This window comes from Coloeus monedula (assembly GCF_965178545.1).
Source record: "Coloeus monedula genome assembly, chromosome: 1".
NCBI lineage: Eukaryota > Metazoa > Chordata > Aves > Passeriformes > Corvidae > Coloeus > Coloeus monedula.
In genome coordinates, this window is record NC_138781.1 from 107,981,673 (window position 1) to 107,999,716 (window position 18,044).

The 18,044-nt window shown below is 39.9% G+C and overlaps 1 protein-coding gene across 7 annotated transcripts in view; it reads right to left on the reverse strand.

The window, feature by feature from the left end:
* PTPRM (protein tyrosine phosphatase receptor type M) overlaps positions 1-18,044 on the reverse strand; it is a 454,349-nt gene that overhangs the window by 306,126 nt on the left and 130,179 nt on the right. For all 7 annotated transcript variants that reach the window (XM_082290787.1, XM_082290786.1, XM_082290784.1 and 4 more), the window contains exon 3: positions 12,728-12,993. In XM_082290787.1, coding sequence (XP_082146913.1) covers positions 12,728-12,993 — 266 coding nt within the window. The remainder of the gene's footprint in view (positions 1-12,727; positions 12,994-18,044) is intronic.

Consider the following 18,044-nt stretch of genomic DNA (forward strand, 5'->3'; position numbering starts at 1 on the left):
GGTTTGTTTAATGGCTATAAATAGGTCACAAAATAAATGGACCGTTCTCATCATTTGAATTGAGTACACTCTAAAGTAAACCTCTCCAAAGTTTGGCAGCCTTAGCTTTGAACATCCCAAGAATGTTCTTATGGAATAGGAGAAAATATGCCAGCAATGTTAGCAGGTACATTGCCAAACAAAGGCTCAAGAAGTACACGCTAAAATCCAGGTTGTGATTTTTACTTTTGTTATTAATACTTCACTTTTGCTCAGGAAGTTAACTCTAATTGCTTCTTGTAACTGGTCTTAGGAAGCACCCTGAGGAAGATAAAGCTTAGAAATTATTCTTCACACATATGTTGTGCTTAACCTCGGAACAGATGCACACACTACGTACCATATCCCTCACTGAATGATACAAAATGCAAACATTTTATGAGGGTAACATACAGCTCCATAATATATGACAGTTTCCTGATGTTGAATAAACACTGTCAGAACACTGATTCTGATTTTAAAACAAACCTTGAGGTGAGAAAAACCTTCATGCCCTTCTGCCTCTGCCTTCTCCCTTCTTTCTCATTGCTCTGCCTGTGGACACCAATCTGTTGTCCTCTCCCAGATTTGATCCTCCTAACCTCTGTCCATTTCTCCCTCCAGTCTCACTGGAGTAAAATTGCTGTAAATTTGGATTAACTTCACCTGGCTGAAAAGGAAAAAATTACTTTTCATTCTAGTTCTGCCTCCTGTCTACACCAAGTTTCAACCTACAGCGCCAGTATCGCCGCTACATGAACCATGCACCAGAAAAAACCACAAGGTGTCAAAGAGCGAAGTCCAAATGCTGCCAAAGAAATTTTTCAGAAAGAAGTTCTGCAAGAAAAGGATTGCTCGGTCACAAGCCTCAGTCTGTGGCCTTCTAAATGCTAGATGGCACTCTACTGGCTCTTAAAGCTGATACTATTGATCCACAGCAACAGGCTAAACAGGGTATGGATTTGGCTCCCAGCATTTAGTAGAACATCCAGAGCAACACCATTCAAAATTTCATTCCTACAAAGAAGAAAATCTCCTGATGGAATTGGTCTTAACTATCTTGGGAAGCAGAAGTTCTTAAAAAAGAAAAAGAGCAAAGACTCAAAGAATAACTTGCATTCAGAGACCTAAATAACTTTTCTAACCGTGATTATTACCCTCATCTTAACAGCCTTGAAATGGAAATAAAGAGGTGATGTGCACAAAGTAACCCAAGTTTTAACAGCAGCGCAAGCCCCAAGAATGCAGCTCCTGTTTGCAGCTACTGACCTTTGAAAAAAGAACAAGTGTTTCTCTCTATTAACAAATGCGACAAAGTTGCTCATACTCCACTTGTGTAACAATCTGTGAGAAAAAAAAAAATTATGCTGATGCCTTTGAAAGAAGGCAGAGAATGCTCTGTTTCCTGAAGAGCTACCAAGCCTATTTCAAGCAGAGAACATCTGAAAGACCATAGGGTATGAGAACCATGGCATAGCCCCAGGAACCTGCAGTTAAGGCACAGATGTTGCAACACAGTAGTGGAGAACAGGGAGCAGACAACCAGGCCTCAGAAGTGACGGAGAAGTTTCCCAGGGAAATATGCTGCCACAAAGTAAGTCCCTGAGATAACTGAATCTAGGTGTGGATGCAAAGGCCTGCCTGTAAAAACACAGTGGGCTGGGGACAGTTACCTTTGTTTTCTGTATTCCCTAGTGGCTTTGAGTTTTCTCTGTTAAGAAGAAAAACACCCCAACAATTAACTTCCTGGGTTTTACTGAAACATAACTTTAAAAAAATCCCCCAAAACAACCCTCTCTTTCTTATGGAGCACTCAGCATAAGAAGAGCAGCACAAAGCCATCTGAAAGGCCTACCTGATCCATGATCTCATCACTGCAGAGTAAAGTAGTTTTTTTCAACTACAAAGGTTCTCAACTTTCAGACATGCTAAATTCTATAAAATACCCTGAGGAACTGGCACATGCAGACCTGTGCGGCAGCCAGCCAAACCAGTCAGAAGTTTTCTGCTAAAAATGTTACTGCCAGATAACAAGGTGTAGTGGGGGTTTGGTTTTTAACCGGGCAGAAACACCAATTTAGTGTAGTGGTTTGGTCCAAAATACTCATTACTATTTACCTTCTGTGAGATAAGAATTAGGAGAAAAGCAAAGCAGGCACCAAACTTGAAAGAATATAAAGTTTATTAACAGACCTAAAAGAGGGAAAAAAAAATAAAATCATACCACACCTTCAGAACTCTTCTCCTCCCCCCACCTTCCTCCCTTCTCCCACTGACAATGTAAAAAGACAACCCTTGAGGTGTTCAGTCTGTTTACCACTTCTGTAATAGCCTTGTTCAGTCCATTTAGGAAGAGGAGTCTCTCTTGCCCATGCTATGAAAACATTATCACAATGAGACAGCCGCCCGGGCTGGTTCTCTGCTTGCATGTGAGTCCCTTCCCTGACTTGCAGCTTTTCCCACAACTGCTTTCGAGGGTCCACTCTTGAGCTAATGGGGTACCATTTTAAGGTTGAACCATTCAGAAACAAAAGTTCTCTTCACCCATCTCTGGGAGCATCACCTCTAAGAGTAGAGGCCCTCCTCCTTCCCTGGGAGCAAAGGGTCCTCCTCATCTTCATCTCTAGGACTATCTCTGGGAGCATCTCCAGGAACAGAGGTCTTCCCTTTCCATGTGGAGTAAGAGTCCTCATCGCTTCCATCTCTCCCTGTTCACACTTCTCATGAAATTACAGCTGCTTCAGCATCTGCCTATCTCAGCACAGGTGCTTTTGCTCACAAGTACAAGTTGAATGCTCCACCCCCCATGCCTTCATGAAATTACAACGGGTACTCTGATATATCACAGCTTTACAACAGAATTTCAGCTTTTAGCATCTCCTCTTTCTCTTCCCTCATGTTTTCAGCTCTTCACAGCAATAAAAGGGTTAATCTCACCCGGGCCTTGCAGCTGGAATGTCGCTTATCGCTGTTGGTCACATGATCTTTGCCAGACAGTGGTGCAGCTTCAGCTGAATCTTGGCCGCACTGGAGAGGGGGAGCTGGGTTGCTCCAGCTGCCCACAGCAGGGATGTGGGAGGGGTTCTGTGGGTGGAACAGGGCCCATCGGCTCCAGGATGGCCGTGGCCTGGCCCAGCCTGGCCCAAGCAGGGCCTGGGCCGGGCCCGCTGGCCCCCACACGGGGCTCGCAGCCACCTGTGCCAGCACTGGAAACGAGAGAGAGCTCTGCCCGGGGTGTGTCTATTCTTAAGTGTGGATCACAGAGGCGGTCACAATTTTAAGTGGCTTAAAGAATTGTCCATATTCAAACCGGCCACTGATAGGTTCTGTCAGGTCACAGAGGAAGCTGTAAGCACCCCTTTGCAAGATCACTTCCGAGACTATGCTTTGCCATGACACAAGGACTTAACTGTTTTTTAAAAATGCTCATAAGAGTGTCTTTCCTAAAGACCTACCTGACTTCCAGCAAGACCAATAACATGAGCTTTAGAAAAGAATACTTATGCAATACCTGAGTAGATCACAAAATAATTTCTGTAATTCATGACAGGGGAGCTTAGCTACAGTCTCTCGGAGAGGCTTTAAGTACCTCAGGATTGCAATCTACTCACAGACAAAAACCCTTGTAGATTCTGAACATAAACCCATTCCTTCAGTTCATAGGCAGAAACTACAACCCTGAAATAAGTGAATAAGAACTGCTAATGACAACAGCAAAGAAAAACTCAATGAATGATCTAAAATGCCTTGCTGTATCTCTAGACAAAATACCAAAATGTCATTCCACAAAAAGCCAGGCAGTGCATCAAGAAAATGCCAGTTGGACATACAACTGAATTACAATTATTGACATTAAAGACAGTATGTTCCAAAGAAAAGTATTACAAATTGAAATACTGTCAATTTAATCGTGCTTCCATTAGAATCAACAGCCAAACTGATACCAACTTTAATGACTGCAATTTTTTATCTCTTCTGACATGGAATATGCTATTTTTTGTAAATGGAAAGAGGCACTAAAGCCAGTAGTGACATACCATTGTCAAAGAGAGATGCTGATACATGTATAAAAGAAAAAATACACACAAATACAGACTGGTCAGAATGGAATGACAGCAGACCTGAGGAGAAGGACTGGAGGGTGCTGCTGCATGAGAAGGTCAATATGATCCAGCCACATGCACTTGCAGCCCAGAAAGCCAGCTGCATCCTGGGCTGGATCAAAACAAGCACGGCCAATAGGTCAAGGCAAGTGATTTTCCCCCTCTACTCCATTCCAGTGAGACCCCACCTGGAGTATTGCATCCAGCTCTGGGGCGCCCAAGAAGGACATGAAACCTGTTGAAGGAAGTTCAGACAAGGGCCACGGAGATGATAAGAGGGCTGGAGCACATGTCCTGTGAAGACAAGCTTAAATAGTTGGGATCATTCAGCCTAGAAAAGAGAAGGCTCCAGGGATCATAGAATCATGCAATGGTTTGGGTTGGAAGCGACTTAAAGCTCATCTAGTTCCAACTCCTTTGTCATGGACAGGGACACCTTCACTAGACCAGATTGTTCAGAGCTTCATTCAACTTGGTCTCATTATGGGACACCACATTACAGGTATACATATAACCATATATACATCCTGGAGATATTTCTATGGCCTTTCAGTACCTAAAAGGGACCTACAGGAGAGCTGGACTTTGCACAAGGGCTTGTAATGATACGACAAGGGGAGATGGTTTTAAACTGAGAGAAGGTAGACTTAGATTAGATGTTAGGAAGAAAATCTTTACTGCGAGGGTGGTGAAACACTGGCACAGGTTTCCTGAAGAAACTGAGCCCCATCCCTTGAAGTGTTCAAGGACAGCTTGAATGGGGCTTTGAGAAACCTGTTTTTATGGTAGGTGTGCAAGACATAGCAGGAGGTTGGAGCTAGATGATCTTTAAGGTCCCTTCCAACTCAAATCATTCTATGATTCTATGAACATGACAGTTTATTCCAAGTATAGTAATACAATCCCTCTTCTGTTCACAGGCTGTGAAATACTATCAACTGCTGTAAACAAATTCAATATTTTGTTTTATTTAAATTGATGAATGAAGATTACGGACTCAAATATCTAACTAAGCATTTTTCCTTTTTAAATTAAAAAAGGAATTCGATCCTATGCATTACAGGTTTCTGAAAGCCCTGGTAAGAGAGCTACATGCTGAGAGAGAGAGACCTGAGTAACACTTCTGGTAGCCCATTTATTCACTGAAAAGCTTACAATAGGGATGTCAAGACTCTTCACAAATCTGGATCAGTTTTCCTAGTAATTTCACTAGAAATAAAACCTAGAAACTCGATTCATATCCAGTTTTCTCCATCATTTCCCATTTGAAAAGTAGCTTGGCTTGTAAACATTAACTTTTTTTACTCCCACCTCCAAACTTTGCCTTTTCTCACAGCTGATGCAACACCTGCAGGCAATACAAAAGACTCCAGTCAAAACAGAGAAAACACTCCAGCAATGTCAGACTGGGCGGCCCTTGGATTTTTTGCCTATTATTCCGCCACCTTATCAGTCCGGAAACAACTGGTTAAAACACGGAATTCATTTGCTCAGGAAAAACTGCTGAACACCGCCCTGAGAGTTGTTTTACACCGTTCTCTCCGTCGCAGGCCTGCCAAACAGGAACCAGGGAAGCGGCTTAGCACTGCACTGTCCCTGATCCTCCCTGCTTCACTGAAGAGCAAAATTAGCTTTTCATTCCTGCCACTTCCCCTTGCTACATATGAACAAAGAAAGGGAGTCTGCTCACCAACATAAATGCTTACCACTGAAAATGTGCGACTCAAGATAACTCATTTGTTCCAAAGAACAATAGAAATAAACAGGTTTTGTTGCCACACAACCTCACTCCATAATTCCTGCCTTTGTTGCTGTAAAATTACAACACTTTCAGTCAAAAGGTGGATTGTACCTAATATAAACACTGTCCTTCACACGACTTAAAAATAGCCCTTTGCAAAAACAAGAAAGAGAAAGGAGTATTAAGAAAGCTGCTTAAGCTCAGGCTACAGTCCTGCCCCCCTGCATCCCCAGTGAGCAGGCAGTGCTGCATCACACGCTGCACTCTCCTCTCTGCCTGCTCTGCTTTGCCACATGGAGCACCTTTCTTTGACTGTACTTTATAAGGCATTGGGAGCAGTTTCTCTCCAAAAAATTGGCACTGACTTGTACCCTGTGGGTTGAATTCTTCTCCCCTTTCTGACTCATCCTAGGGACTATCTGCCTTATCACCAGGCCACAATAGCAGCAACTGCTTTCTCATCAAAGCCATGTGAAGGGAGGTTCCTGACTCGGTCCTTCCCAAGCCCTGCAGAGGTCCATCACAGGTTATTGATGTGGGCTGCCTAAAATGTGTTCAGGCCTCCCTGGCTGGGAATTCCCTTCTTGCCATTTCCCTTCCCACCTCTCACTCCTGCACAGCTACCACCTGGCCCTCTCACGCGCACTCAAGCAGGTGAAACAACATTTTGGTGGTTGTTGCCAATCCGAGACCACAAAGGAACAAGCAAGTCAGACTGAAAACTGAACTCCTGACATTATGGCTTATTAAATCTTTGTCTTCTCTGTTTTTAAACCAGTTGCTGTCTTGTATTTCTCTACTGAAAGCCCAAATGTTTTTCTGGCTTAGGAGCAAGGGACAGGAAAAAGCAACAGAGCCTTGTGCACATGACAAAAAATGCATGCCTCCTTACTTGTGACCATTTTTAGACTGCTGGGGTTTTTAAATTTAGGTACATGGTTTGCCCTGGTGCATCCTTCTCAAAATAGCTATTGCCAAAGCACATAAGTCAATGAAGAAGAGCTATTTAAGATGCCTGACACAGGTTTGTGATTCAAAATGCAATATGCATTTCAAAGTTTCTTTGGAGTTCAAAGCACAGTTCAGGAACTGTGTGTGTGCAGTTGAATGCAACACACAAAACACACAAAAATGTGAGCCTAACCTTTATTGCTCAAGAAGCTTAATGCTCTGTCCGAGACAAGGATTTATGTACATTACATGAGACAAACTCCAAACAAAACATGTACAAAGCAGGTTATGAAAAAATGTATGTTTAAGTCCAGATTTTAAAAGTTAGGTTGGATCTACTGCTTCTTATTCCCTAAAGTCCTCATTTACAGGGGAAAGTGTCAGAATGGTAAAGGGTAAATCTCATCTCTGTGAAGTGATACCATGCAACTCCTTTGTGTCCTTACTAAAAAGGATCAGGAATTACTGCCAGGCTCTTACCCCATTTTCTCATTCCAGCTTCATAGGATTTTAGGTTTAAAGACAGTGCAGTGGTACAGACAGTTGTGTTACTCCACTGGAAGCTATTTTTAATCCTTTCAATTCCATTTCTGGATTTTAAATCTGCAGCATTTGTTGTTTTGTTTAATCAAGATTTGTTTCAGTTCACTGCTGCCATGACTGACTTCCAGCAAAGTACAAAGAAAATAATTCAAAATATAAAACTGATAGGGGAATGGTGTGTGATTTGCAGTGGAGCTGTGCAAAATTGCTCGCTTGAAAGGTTAGAAGCAGGGAACACAAGCCACTTATCAGACTCAACTCTGTAGTAGCATTTTGCATATTGTAATGTTCCAAAATGGCAATACTTCTAAAATGAAAAATATATTTTAAATCCTACTAATTGGTCTGAGAATCATTAACTAACCTAGGGGAAACAACCCTGAAATCACCAGATTTTACTCCTGCTAAAAAATCCAAATGAGAAAAAACATCCAAAAATTAAAGAAAATAAAAACGTACACCAAAAAAAACGCTGTCACCCTCTCCTCACTAGGTGAGCAGCCTTTTCATGACTTGTATCTCAAAGCATCAATTTTAGAGCCTCTCAGCTTATTGAGACTGCTCCCAAGAATCTAAAAACAATCTTGCCACTAACCAGAAAAATCTGTGTAACATTCAATTCTCTTTTTCTGTGTACATTCTAATTCTACTCAAGTTAGGAGGAGGGTGAAGGTCTTAGGAATTATGTGAAGCTTAGTTTTGTTTGCAGGCTGTCTCCAAAGGCACGATAAACTCCTTGATGCTCTTGCTTAAGATGCACCAAGTAGACAGTAGCTCAGTAAAGCAAACAATTTCTCCCATGACCAATGTTAAAAAGGGGAAGGCAATGCTCCCTCAGGGGGCACTCCTACAGCGGTTTTATAAAACAGAAATAAGACTAGTACCTGCGGAAATACACCAGCTACTTCAAAACAAATAGCTCAGAGACCAGGAGGCACAGCAGAAAAGAACAAGCTGTGCTGATTATCTTGGACCCTCAGAAGGTGTTTGGCATCTTGAAGCCATGTTACTGCAAGTACACTGTTATCGCTAACTGGACAGCAATGCAGACAGAACCCAAAATCAATGGCAGATGTTAGGCAGCAGTACTTGGAAGATCATTAATTATGGAATTAACTACATCATTAATCATCAGAATACTTGACAATTTAAATAATCAGCAAGTAATCCACAATTAATGTTGTTACAGGCAGGTTATAACTGTGATTTGTGATATATATGTACAGCTTACCTATGGTGTGAAACATACACAAATAACTACCTGGCAAAAAGAGAAGGGTACATTAAAAGAAATTAATTATTTTGTTCAGAGACTGTACTTCTAAAGAGTCGATTCTAAATAGAAACCCAACCTGAAAAGCATTAACAAGCTTGGGCAACTGATGCTACAATAATAAACTACTGTTAATTATTAAATCTTTTGAACACTTTGCTTGTATGCATTCACAATACATGGTTCAAACCAACTTTAAAAGATGGATTAAAATTCACTCCATACAACATAATCTGATTTGTAGTCAGCTACCATTAGTGGGAGTTATTTTGCCTACATTTTTCAACAGCAAAACAGACACAGCACACTGTGTTTTTAAAAATATTGAATTGTATAAATATTATAACTCTGAAATGTCATCGTATATAATTTGTCCTCAGAGTTCTTTGGTACATTTTGGTTTCATTTGCATTTTGTAGATGTTCTGCTAATGGAATGGAATTATAAAACATTCACAGATATGGATGGCTACATGGATTATGTGATTTAAAACACAACAAAGACAATCACACAATTACACTGTTTTGTCCCTTCAGCTCTTAATGTCACGTCTTTTCTTGGAGACTACTCATAGGGAAACTACCAACTTTCATATAAGAAAAGTTAAAAAGGGCTCCATCATTCCCTAAAGATCTTCTTAGTGGGCTTTTCTTAATTATGTTCAATAAGGTCAGACAAACTCAGAAAATCACTGGGAGGAAGTTTTGTGTATCTTGGAGGTTTTGTGAGGAACACATGCATTCGTGCCAAAGGATGTTGGAGTTTTGGACTCAAATGAATAGCAGCTTAGGAAACAGACTTGGTACTATGTTATACACCCATCAGTGAGTCCTCTGCCTTCCCCAGTATTCATGCAGTCACCTGAGCTGTCACCTAACTTGGAGCCATATTCTCAAAAGATCCACATATACCCTCTCTCCTCTTCCTGCCCTTCTCCCAGCTGCTTGCAGCTAACTTCCTCCCTTCCCCCACAACAAACTCTGTGAAGAAGAAAAATATGAAAACTGATGAAAAGAGTTCAGAAACAATGAAAAATTGCAAATGTCAGCACTCAAGTGAGGAAATTGCATCACAGATCTCTGAAAGGATGGAGGCAACCAAAAACGGAGACAATTAACTGTAAGCTCTTGAAATGGTGACAGCACTTCCTCGAGAATAAATGAGCTTATTTACAATAAGACCAGTGAAGTTACAGTATTTAACAGTGATTCCCTGCACCGCCATGGATATTAACACAGCATAAGATGTTTTGGCACATCAGCTAAATTGCAGTACCTGACTAGGTATTATTTCAGATTATATGCAGCAAATACAAAGAAAATGACTTAGTGTACTCCAAAGTGAAAGAAAGATTATGCAGAAATTTCAACATTTCCAGCAGCAAGGAGAGCACATAGAATCCATTACAGATAGGCTCAGGCATCTATTACACATCAGCTGATGTGTGGTAATCTGCTAAACTGCAGTACCCCATCCAAGTATGTAAGGGCTCACCTATGAATAACGGTGAACAGTCCAGATGGCAGGTCTCGAAGAGAAAGAGGATGGGAAAGGTTATCCTTCTGTTTTTATGGCCAAACACCCTTATTACTCAGACATCAGTTAGATGTATCATATTGTCAGAAATCTGACACAGATTATTATTAATAACATTAATAACATTTGAAACACTCAGAGGTTGTGTGTATTTTTATGAACATGTTAATTTACCTTAAAATTAATAGTCAGAGTCAAGGCTTCTTCTACTAAAATTGCCCTGTCCACATCAGCCTTTTGATTCAGAGCTAGAGTGAGACTTGTGAGACTTTGAAGTACAACCCTCTTCTTTATTGACTGCTGATTCCAGAGCAGTTCTGATGCATAAAAACCAGACTCCTTTCAGAAGACAGGAAACTGGAAGCTTCTCTACTAATTCACTATACAGATGGGGACATTACAGACTTGGACAGAAGTGACACAGTCACACATTTACTCAGTATTCAGTACTCCTGAACCACCCACCACGTTCACAAAACCTTCCAGTACATTCCACGTTATAAACCACTGAGTTACATTCAATGTCAGCCACAAAATTGTCTGTGGGATGCTCTATCCTCTTCTCCCAACATCCACTGAGGCTAACAACACAGGCTGGCCCTCATTATTTCAGTGAAGACAGAAAGGCTTTTTGGCAGCACTGAAAAGCGTTCTCAACACTGGTATCAAATTGGTAACGTGAGGTCTTGATGTAAGGTCAGAGAACCATTGGAGTGTCCCGAGTTGGAAAGGACACTTAAATATTATCGGTATCAACTCCCTGCTCCCCACAGGAGTACCTAAAACCAAACCATATGACAGAGAGCATCACCTAGACACTCCTTGAACTCTGAGAGGCAACAAAATACACACTGCCCTTTCACCCTGACAGATGTATGACTAAACCGAGCCTGGACTTTGTGATCAGGATATAGCCTCATGCTCCAGAGAGTCAGGTAGCACACAGCTTCTCCCACATGGCTGAAGTGAACCCCAGCTCTGCTAATAATGCCTGCCCCTCTAGAAAAGGCACCAGTATTACCTCATCGAGCCTGCAGACAATTATAAAAGATCCACATCATACAGTTTGCTGAGATGTCCGTAAGCCTACCCTGAATCCTTTCCAGGAAGCCCTGACAATGCAGTTGCAGCAATTCCTAGGAACCTTGGACAGAACACTGGATGCAAATGTGGACCCTTTGAATACCAGCGATCAAACCTAGGAACACACTAGCAGAGGCAAAAGGAAATGAGTAAGTATGCTCTTTCGTGTCTGCAAGTATTGCATCCACTGCCAGGCATCCCACATTCCAAGAATAAAATGTTCCTGGCACTCCAAACTCATCTTTTGGAGAAGGACTTTCTGTTTCATTGTGGGTGAAACAATCACAGAAGAAAAGACTCCAGAAAGTTCTTCAGCATTTTCTTTTTCTTAGAAGAAAAAGGGCTCAAAAGGGACAAATTGAGTTCACTTGAGACCTCCTCACAGATCAGATGCTGCAGCCACAGAAAGGAGTCCACTGTAGCCTCCCAGAGTACCTGCAGTGGACATTGCCAAACCTATCATAAGAATATGATGGGGCAACAAATACCTGGCTACCTGAAACAGCAAATGCAGAAACAAGACTCTGCCACACCTGACACTGGTAACTGGGGCGTTGCTGTTAGGGTGTTGCTTTCAAGAACAGCATGGTGGAAGAGCAACATTGTACCTCCTAGGGAGGTCTGCACTCAAGGAACCCCCATCTTTGGGATGGCTTTTCTTCAGAAAGCCTCAAACCATAAGTATGGTAACAATATTGAGTACAGGGGAACAAATAAAATATAATTAAAACTTTCCAAACTTCACGTGAAGATGGAGGAGCTTCAATAACATCTCCATGCTACTGGTCTGCTCTTATTAAACTAAGTTACTTGTTTGTGGAGACATAGACTGTATTTTCACAGGAAGGAGAAAAAACATTGAACTACTATAGAACAGTAAGTAACTGTAAAATCTGTAAACCTTTCTACAGAAAAGCAGCACCCTAAGGGACTGTCCCCCTGTGTCTTTAGGATACAATCAGAATCCCATTCCTATGACAGCCACTATTATATTTATGTTTACTACTGGACAGAACAAATGGATATTGCATTCAGAGTGAAGACTTGAACTGAGGATTCAAAGATTCTAAAGCAACAAGTATTGCTAATCTAAATCAAACTTGAAGACTGTACTGTAATAAAATCTATTGGCATTCAATTCCAGCATCCCTAATGAACTGAAAGAACGAGTGAATTTATTACAGAGAAATAGAGTTAATTGACTGAAATCAATAGCAAAATTTCTAGACTTTTTTCAACATAATTAGTTCACCCATATTTAGAGCATGTGTGCATTTCATACACTTCTATAAATATATGTAAACATATAAACACAGCCATATGTATGTAAAAACAAACATTTAGCATCACGTACAAAAATGTAATTAAGATGAAGATCAACTAGACAGACTGAAAGGTATTTTGATTTAAAGTTAAAATGATGATTAAGAACCAGATGGCTATTATGAGAAACAAAATTTCATAAAAAGTAAAACATACCTGATAAAAATTGGGCCAGAAAGTACTAATTGCCAGTTCTGCTCTGTTCCAAGTAGCAGTGATAGATGTGTTCCAGACTGGGTTACCAACAGGACCATCATTAACCTTCACATACACATTCAAAGTGCCAGGGCTAGCTCCACTCTTGCTTGAAACATAATAGTGAAAATCAATACAATGTGTATCATTTTCTTTCAGATGGGGCATCAGGAGGTGAGCTTTCTGTCCCGCAAATCTCCCAGATGTATTCACCAACATGAAAGAACCTGCAAGAACAAAGTGACTGATTCAATTTCTTCCTTTTTTTTCCTCTTCCTAATTTGGTAATATCTGTAACTAAAGCATAATTTAAAAAATGATATTAATTTAACCATTTTTCTTCTACTAACATAACAGTAATTTGTATTTGGAAGGTATTTAATCTCAAATTACTTTTTGCAGAATCTCAATACTCTTTCGTAAAGCTAGTAAATAGTACAATCTTTATTCTACAGGTGGGGAAGGAAAGCAACAAAAAGCCCTCGAACACTGAAGCAATCTGCACTGTGGTAAATCTACAGATGGTAGTACAGAATCAGCTGTAGTTCTCAACTACCTGAGTGCTTCTAAAGTCAAAGTCTCTGCTGGGTTTGCCTGGCAAGGCTGTGGTCATGGGGGAGCTACAGGAGTGGCTTCTTGTGAGCAGCTTCCCCACATGTCCTACAGAGCCAGTGCCAGTTGGCGCCAGGACAGCCCCACTGCTGGCCAAGGCCAAGCTCATCAGTGACAGTGGTAGCACCTCTGGGATAATGTAATTTGAAAGGTGAGAAAAAAGAAACCTTCAGAACTGCAGCTGAAGAGAGGAGTGAGAATATGTGAGAGAAACAGCCCTGAAGACACCAAGCTCAGTGAAGGAATGGAGCAGGAGGTGGTCCAGGCATTGGAGGAGAGACCTCCTGCAGCCCGGGTGCAGACTATGGGGAGTCAGGCTGGTCCCTGCAGCCCATGGAGAGTGTGGACAGAGCAGAGATCCACCTGCAGCCCATGGAGGGCCCCGCACCAGATCAACTGGATGGCCAAAGGAGGTGGTGATTTTGTGGGAAGTCCTCACTGGAGCAGGACAGTCCAACTGGCAGGACTTGTGAGCCGGTGTGGGACCCACGCTGCAGCAATCTGCGCTTGCAGGACTGCATCCCATGGTAAGAGACTCCATGCCAGAGCAGGAGGAGACTGTGAGGAGGAAGGAGTGGAAGAGACAATGTGTGATGAACCAGCCCACTTCCTGTCCCTCTGCACTGCTGGGAAGGAGGAGAGAGAGAGAAAATTCAGGAGTGAAGCTGAGACCAGGATGAAGGGGAGCGTACTTGGTGTCCAGCCAGGGCCAATCCACCACAAGAGCTGCAATGAAATTTAAGAGAATTTTATGTGTTCAGATGGTTAGATGCAGCATGGGACGCAGACAGAGTCTAAAACAGTCTCAATTCCTTAGCCTTCCTCTAGATAATCACAAGTTACCTAACTTGACTAAGGGTGACAACTGTCTCCTCTCTTCAACAATCTGACAAAAGCATGAACAAATGAAAATACAAGTAAACCAGTAAGCCTTACAAGTAAAAAAAAAAGGTGGGGGTGAATTTTATACTATAGTCACAGCTTAAAACCAGCAAATTACAAGAAACGTAGAAATATTCAAATAAAGTTACATTCAAACAACTCTCACATGAGCAGCTAGTCAATTTATACTCTATTTTTCAGTGCCTATTAATGTGTTTCATTGAAATGTACCTTCAAAATAATCATGTTGCAGAACTAAGGAATTTGAAAGACTGAACAGATGTTAGAAAAATACAACATGATTTTCTGAGACATTCGCATTCTGGGCTGTACAAATGAAAAGGGAAGAATTCTATTAACAGACAACCTATGATATCATAGAAGGAAATAAAATTCAATATCCACTTTGAAAAGAAAACATGTCAATAAAATGCATGAGATAATTTAAACCCTGCATTTTTCATAAGTCCCGAAATGGATGTTATAGTTCCCTGCTACAAACGCGTAGTTAAGTGTTCTCATAAAAATGTAAGTACACATACTTGTCACACAGTTATTAGAAAAAAAATTTTAATTTTTTTTCTTCTTACTTTGATGGGTGACAATACTTTTTAATGAGATGCAAGTCATTTCTTGAAATGGAATGTTGGAGAACCTTTGTTCAGACTGCATCTTTATGTTAAATAGGTTTAACTATTCAATAACAGTAGTTTTGCAGTTGAATTTAAATTATTTATCAAGTGTAATTTCCTTTCTAGCCAAGTTCATAAAATTGACAAAAGTGGAACTGACTTATAATACAAAGGAATATAAATATTTTACTTCCTAAAAGGCATTACTCTATATTTAATTCACAGTCTGTTACTATAACATATTGGGACAAATACTTATTCATTAGTAACATATACAGAAGTCAATGAGTATGGTTTTTTTCTTAAAAAAGGCAGGAAAGAAACTAATATTCTTTCAATCAATCAGTACATGCTCTGCCGTTCAATTAATTTATTTACATTTAAAATATAAACCCCTTAAAATAAGTATAATTTGCTAAGTTACAAGAACAATACTTAAAGCATTCATGAATTCACTAAAAATTAACTGGCAAGCTTTTTTATATGGAAACTATCAATCAAACAAACTACAAAAAACCCCACAGCACACTTTCTGACAGTGGCTGAATTCGCCAGAATAGCTTACCATACACTGGGGCACATAAGAAATAAATAAAAAATAAAACTGAAACTATACACTGGTATATCTACGAGGAAACAGTTATCTGACAGAACAGAAGGATTCCACAAGAAAACATGCAAAATTATAATCATCTGAGTACTCATTCCTACGAAGAAAAGGCAAGTGCACATCTTACTATAAATACACTCATTTTATCACACTTATTTAATTTCCCTAAATGCACTTTCATGTGTAAACACATCGATGATGATAATTTCCTCAGTCAAAAAGTTTAAATGGGATTTACCTGGGTTTAGCCTGTAGGGCTATGTTTAGGCACTACATGCAATGTAGTAAAACCTAATGGTGCTCACCATTCATTGAATTCAGGCTTCTGTGATCCACAACCTTGCTGAATCACCTGTATTTCATCATTTTAGCTAAGGAGTTTAAATCAACAAAGCAGTGACTTTCCTAAAGTCACTGTTGTTGTTTACAATTCCTCACAGAAAAATGGTTCAGCAGTAATTCAGCAAATATTTGGTTCATGTAAATATTAATTCTAAGAAGATGGAATACTTGAAAAAAGAAAATACAGATTTGCTCCAGAGTAACTGGGCAATTGAATATCCTGGTAATTCTCATTAGCATAAATGGAAATTTTCTGTGAAATACTGGACACAAAAAGATGCTATAAAGATAGAGTGACAGAAGAACTGAAAAAAGAAATGTTTAAAAAAGAAAATCTGACAACTAGAAAAGCAACACACAGTCCTACAAAAAATTATGGGAATGGCAGAAGAGAGGTTTTCCAGTCACTTCTGCAAGTTTTCACCATGTCACCTCACCTTGTTAGAGACACTTTTTATATTGGGAATGTCAAACACAATGAAATGAATGCAGGATCATTTTTCATGCATGAAGAAAATGTGACTAGTGAGCAAAGAAAGTCACTTTGCTGATTTTTCACCAGTCTTACACATGGTTGAAGACAAATTATTAGTCTTCCTAATTAACATTAAAAAAAGTACTGGCATTTTACTCATTCAGGCATCACTATTGGTTGATTTTGACTCTCAATAATTGAAAAATGTGCTAAATGGTGGAGAGCAAAAAGTGATTTTAAGAACAGATATTCTATGTATTTACTAACAAAGCAACCTTCAGGTGCAGAAAGGTGTCAAAAATGCTGTGACTAGGCAGTTCACAAAATCACAGAAAGGCTCGGATCAGAAGGTACATACAAAAGGTTACTTTTTATTAGCAAAACAGCATTCCCTAAATGCCAGCCAACCCTACAGCCATCACTCACAAGAGATTGTGACTACTCCGAGTGCCCAAGACTAAGCATGGGACTGTTCAAGACACTGGAACTACTGAGCATGAGCAGATGAATTGTAAGGCTCAAGCATAATCAGTACCACTTTCAGACAAGGCAAACTCAATATAGGTGTTCTTTTATTCACTGTATTTCATAAACAAACCTATGTACAGACCACCTTGGAAGTATTGCAGAAAGCAGAGGACCTGAATTTAGTTACAGTCCACCTTGCACTTTAACTCCTAAAGCTTGCAAACAAAACAGGTTTTGTATTCTATATTTTTTCATACTATTTACTGATATTACAGGAGAAGGAAAATACATTTTCAGGTGACATTTGAAAATTATCTGGCTGCTGTAATTTGAGAAAACTCTCAAAGCATGACCAGCACTACCTAAAGAAGCTGTAACTTTCATTCAAATGCACCACTTCCAGACATCACCCAGTAGGTATGTGTACACAAACACCAGAACTTGCACCTCTGAACTGGCATAATGAGGTGTCTCAAAATACACCAGCTGAGAGTCTTCCCTTCAGTGCCTCAGCTAACATCTATCAGTTCTGCTCATTAACTTACAAAGCGTTATTGTCTCCAGGTGAATTTCAAATCTTCTTTTGAGCAATATTTACTCATATTAAATTTAACGTGGTAATTTTAATCATTATTTATTACCCATCCTAAAAACATCATTAATCACAACTTTCAAGCTGTTTATCTTCCAAATTTGCAACTATTCAAACTCTTGGAAAAAAGCCATTGAAAATCCCTCATAAGTCCTGTGTATTTTTTTAAAAGATCAATTCACTTCTACCCAGACTGCCATCTTTGTTTCAGCAGAACAATTAATAAGACTAATAAGCCTTATAATTCTTCCACTAAATTCTTAAAATTCTTAATTCTTAATTCTTAAAGTTCTTCCTCACATGCACAAACACATCTCCCATTATTTTGTTAGAAATTGCTTTGCTCAAGCTTGAACATGAAGTCACGTACTTCTGAATCCTGTATCTTTTGCCCCTTTTCCAATAGCCAGTAATATAAAAACCCCCTGCTTTCTGATGAAAGCTATTTGCTTTTTCAAGCCTTTTCAATATTTAATGATTTTGACTACTCACCCTGTAATTTGTTTTTCTGTTTTCTTCATGACTATTCTATGTTTTCAAACACTGTACTGACATTTTGAAGGCTTCTTATATAACTTACATTACCTCAATGCAAAAAGCAAGCAATGTATAGTAGGGCCATACAAAGTACACAAGCTATTAGAGAAAACAACTGCATGTGCATA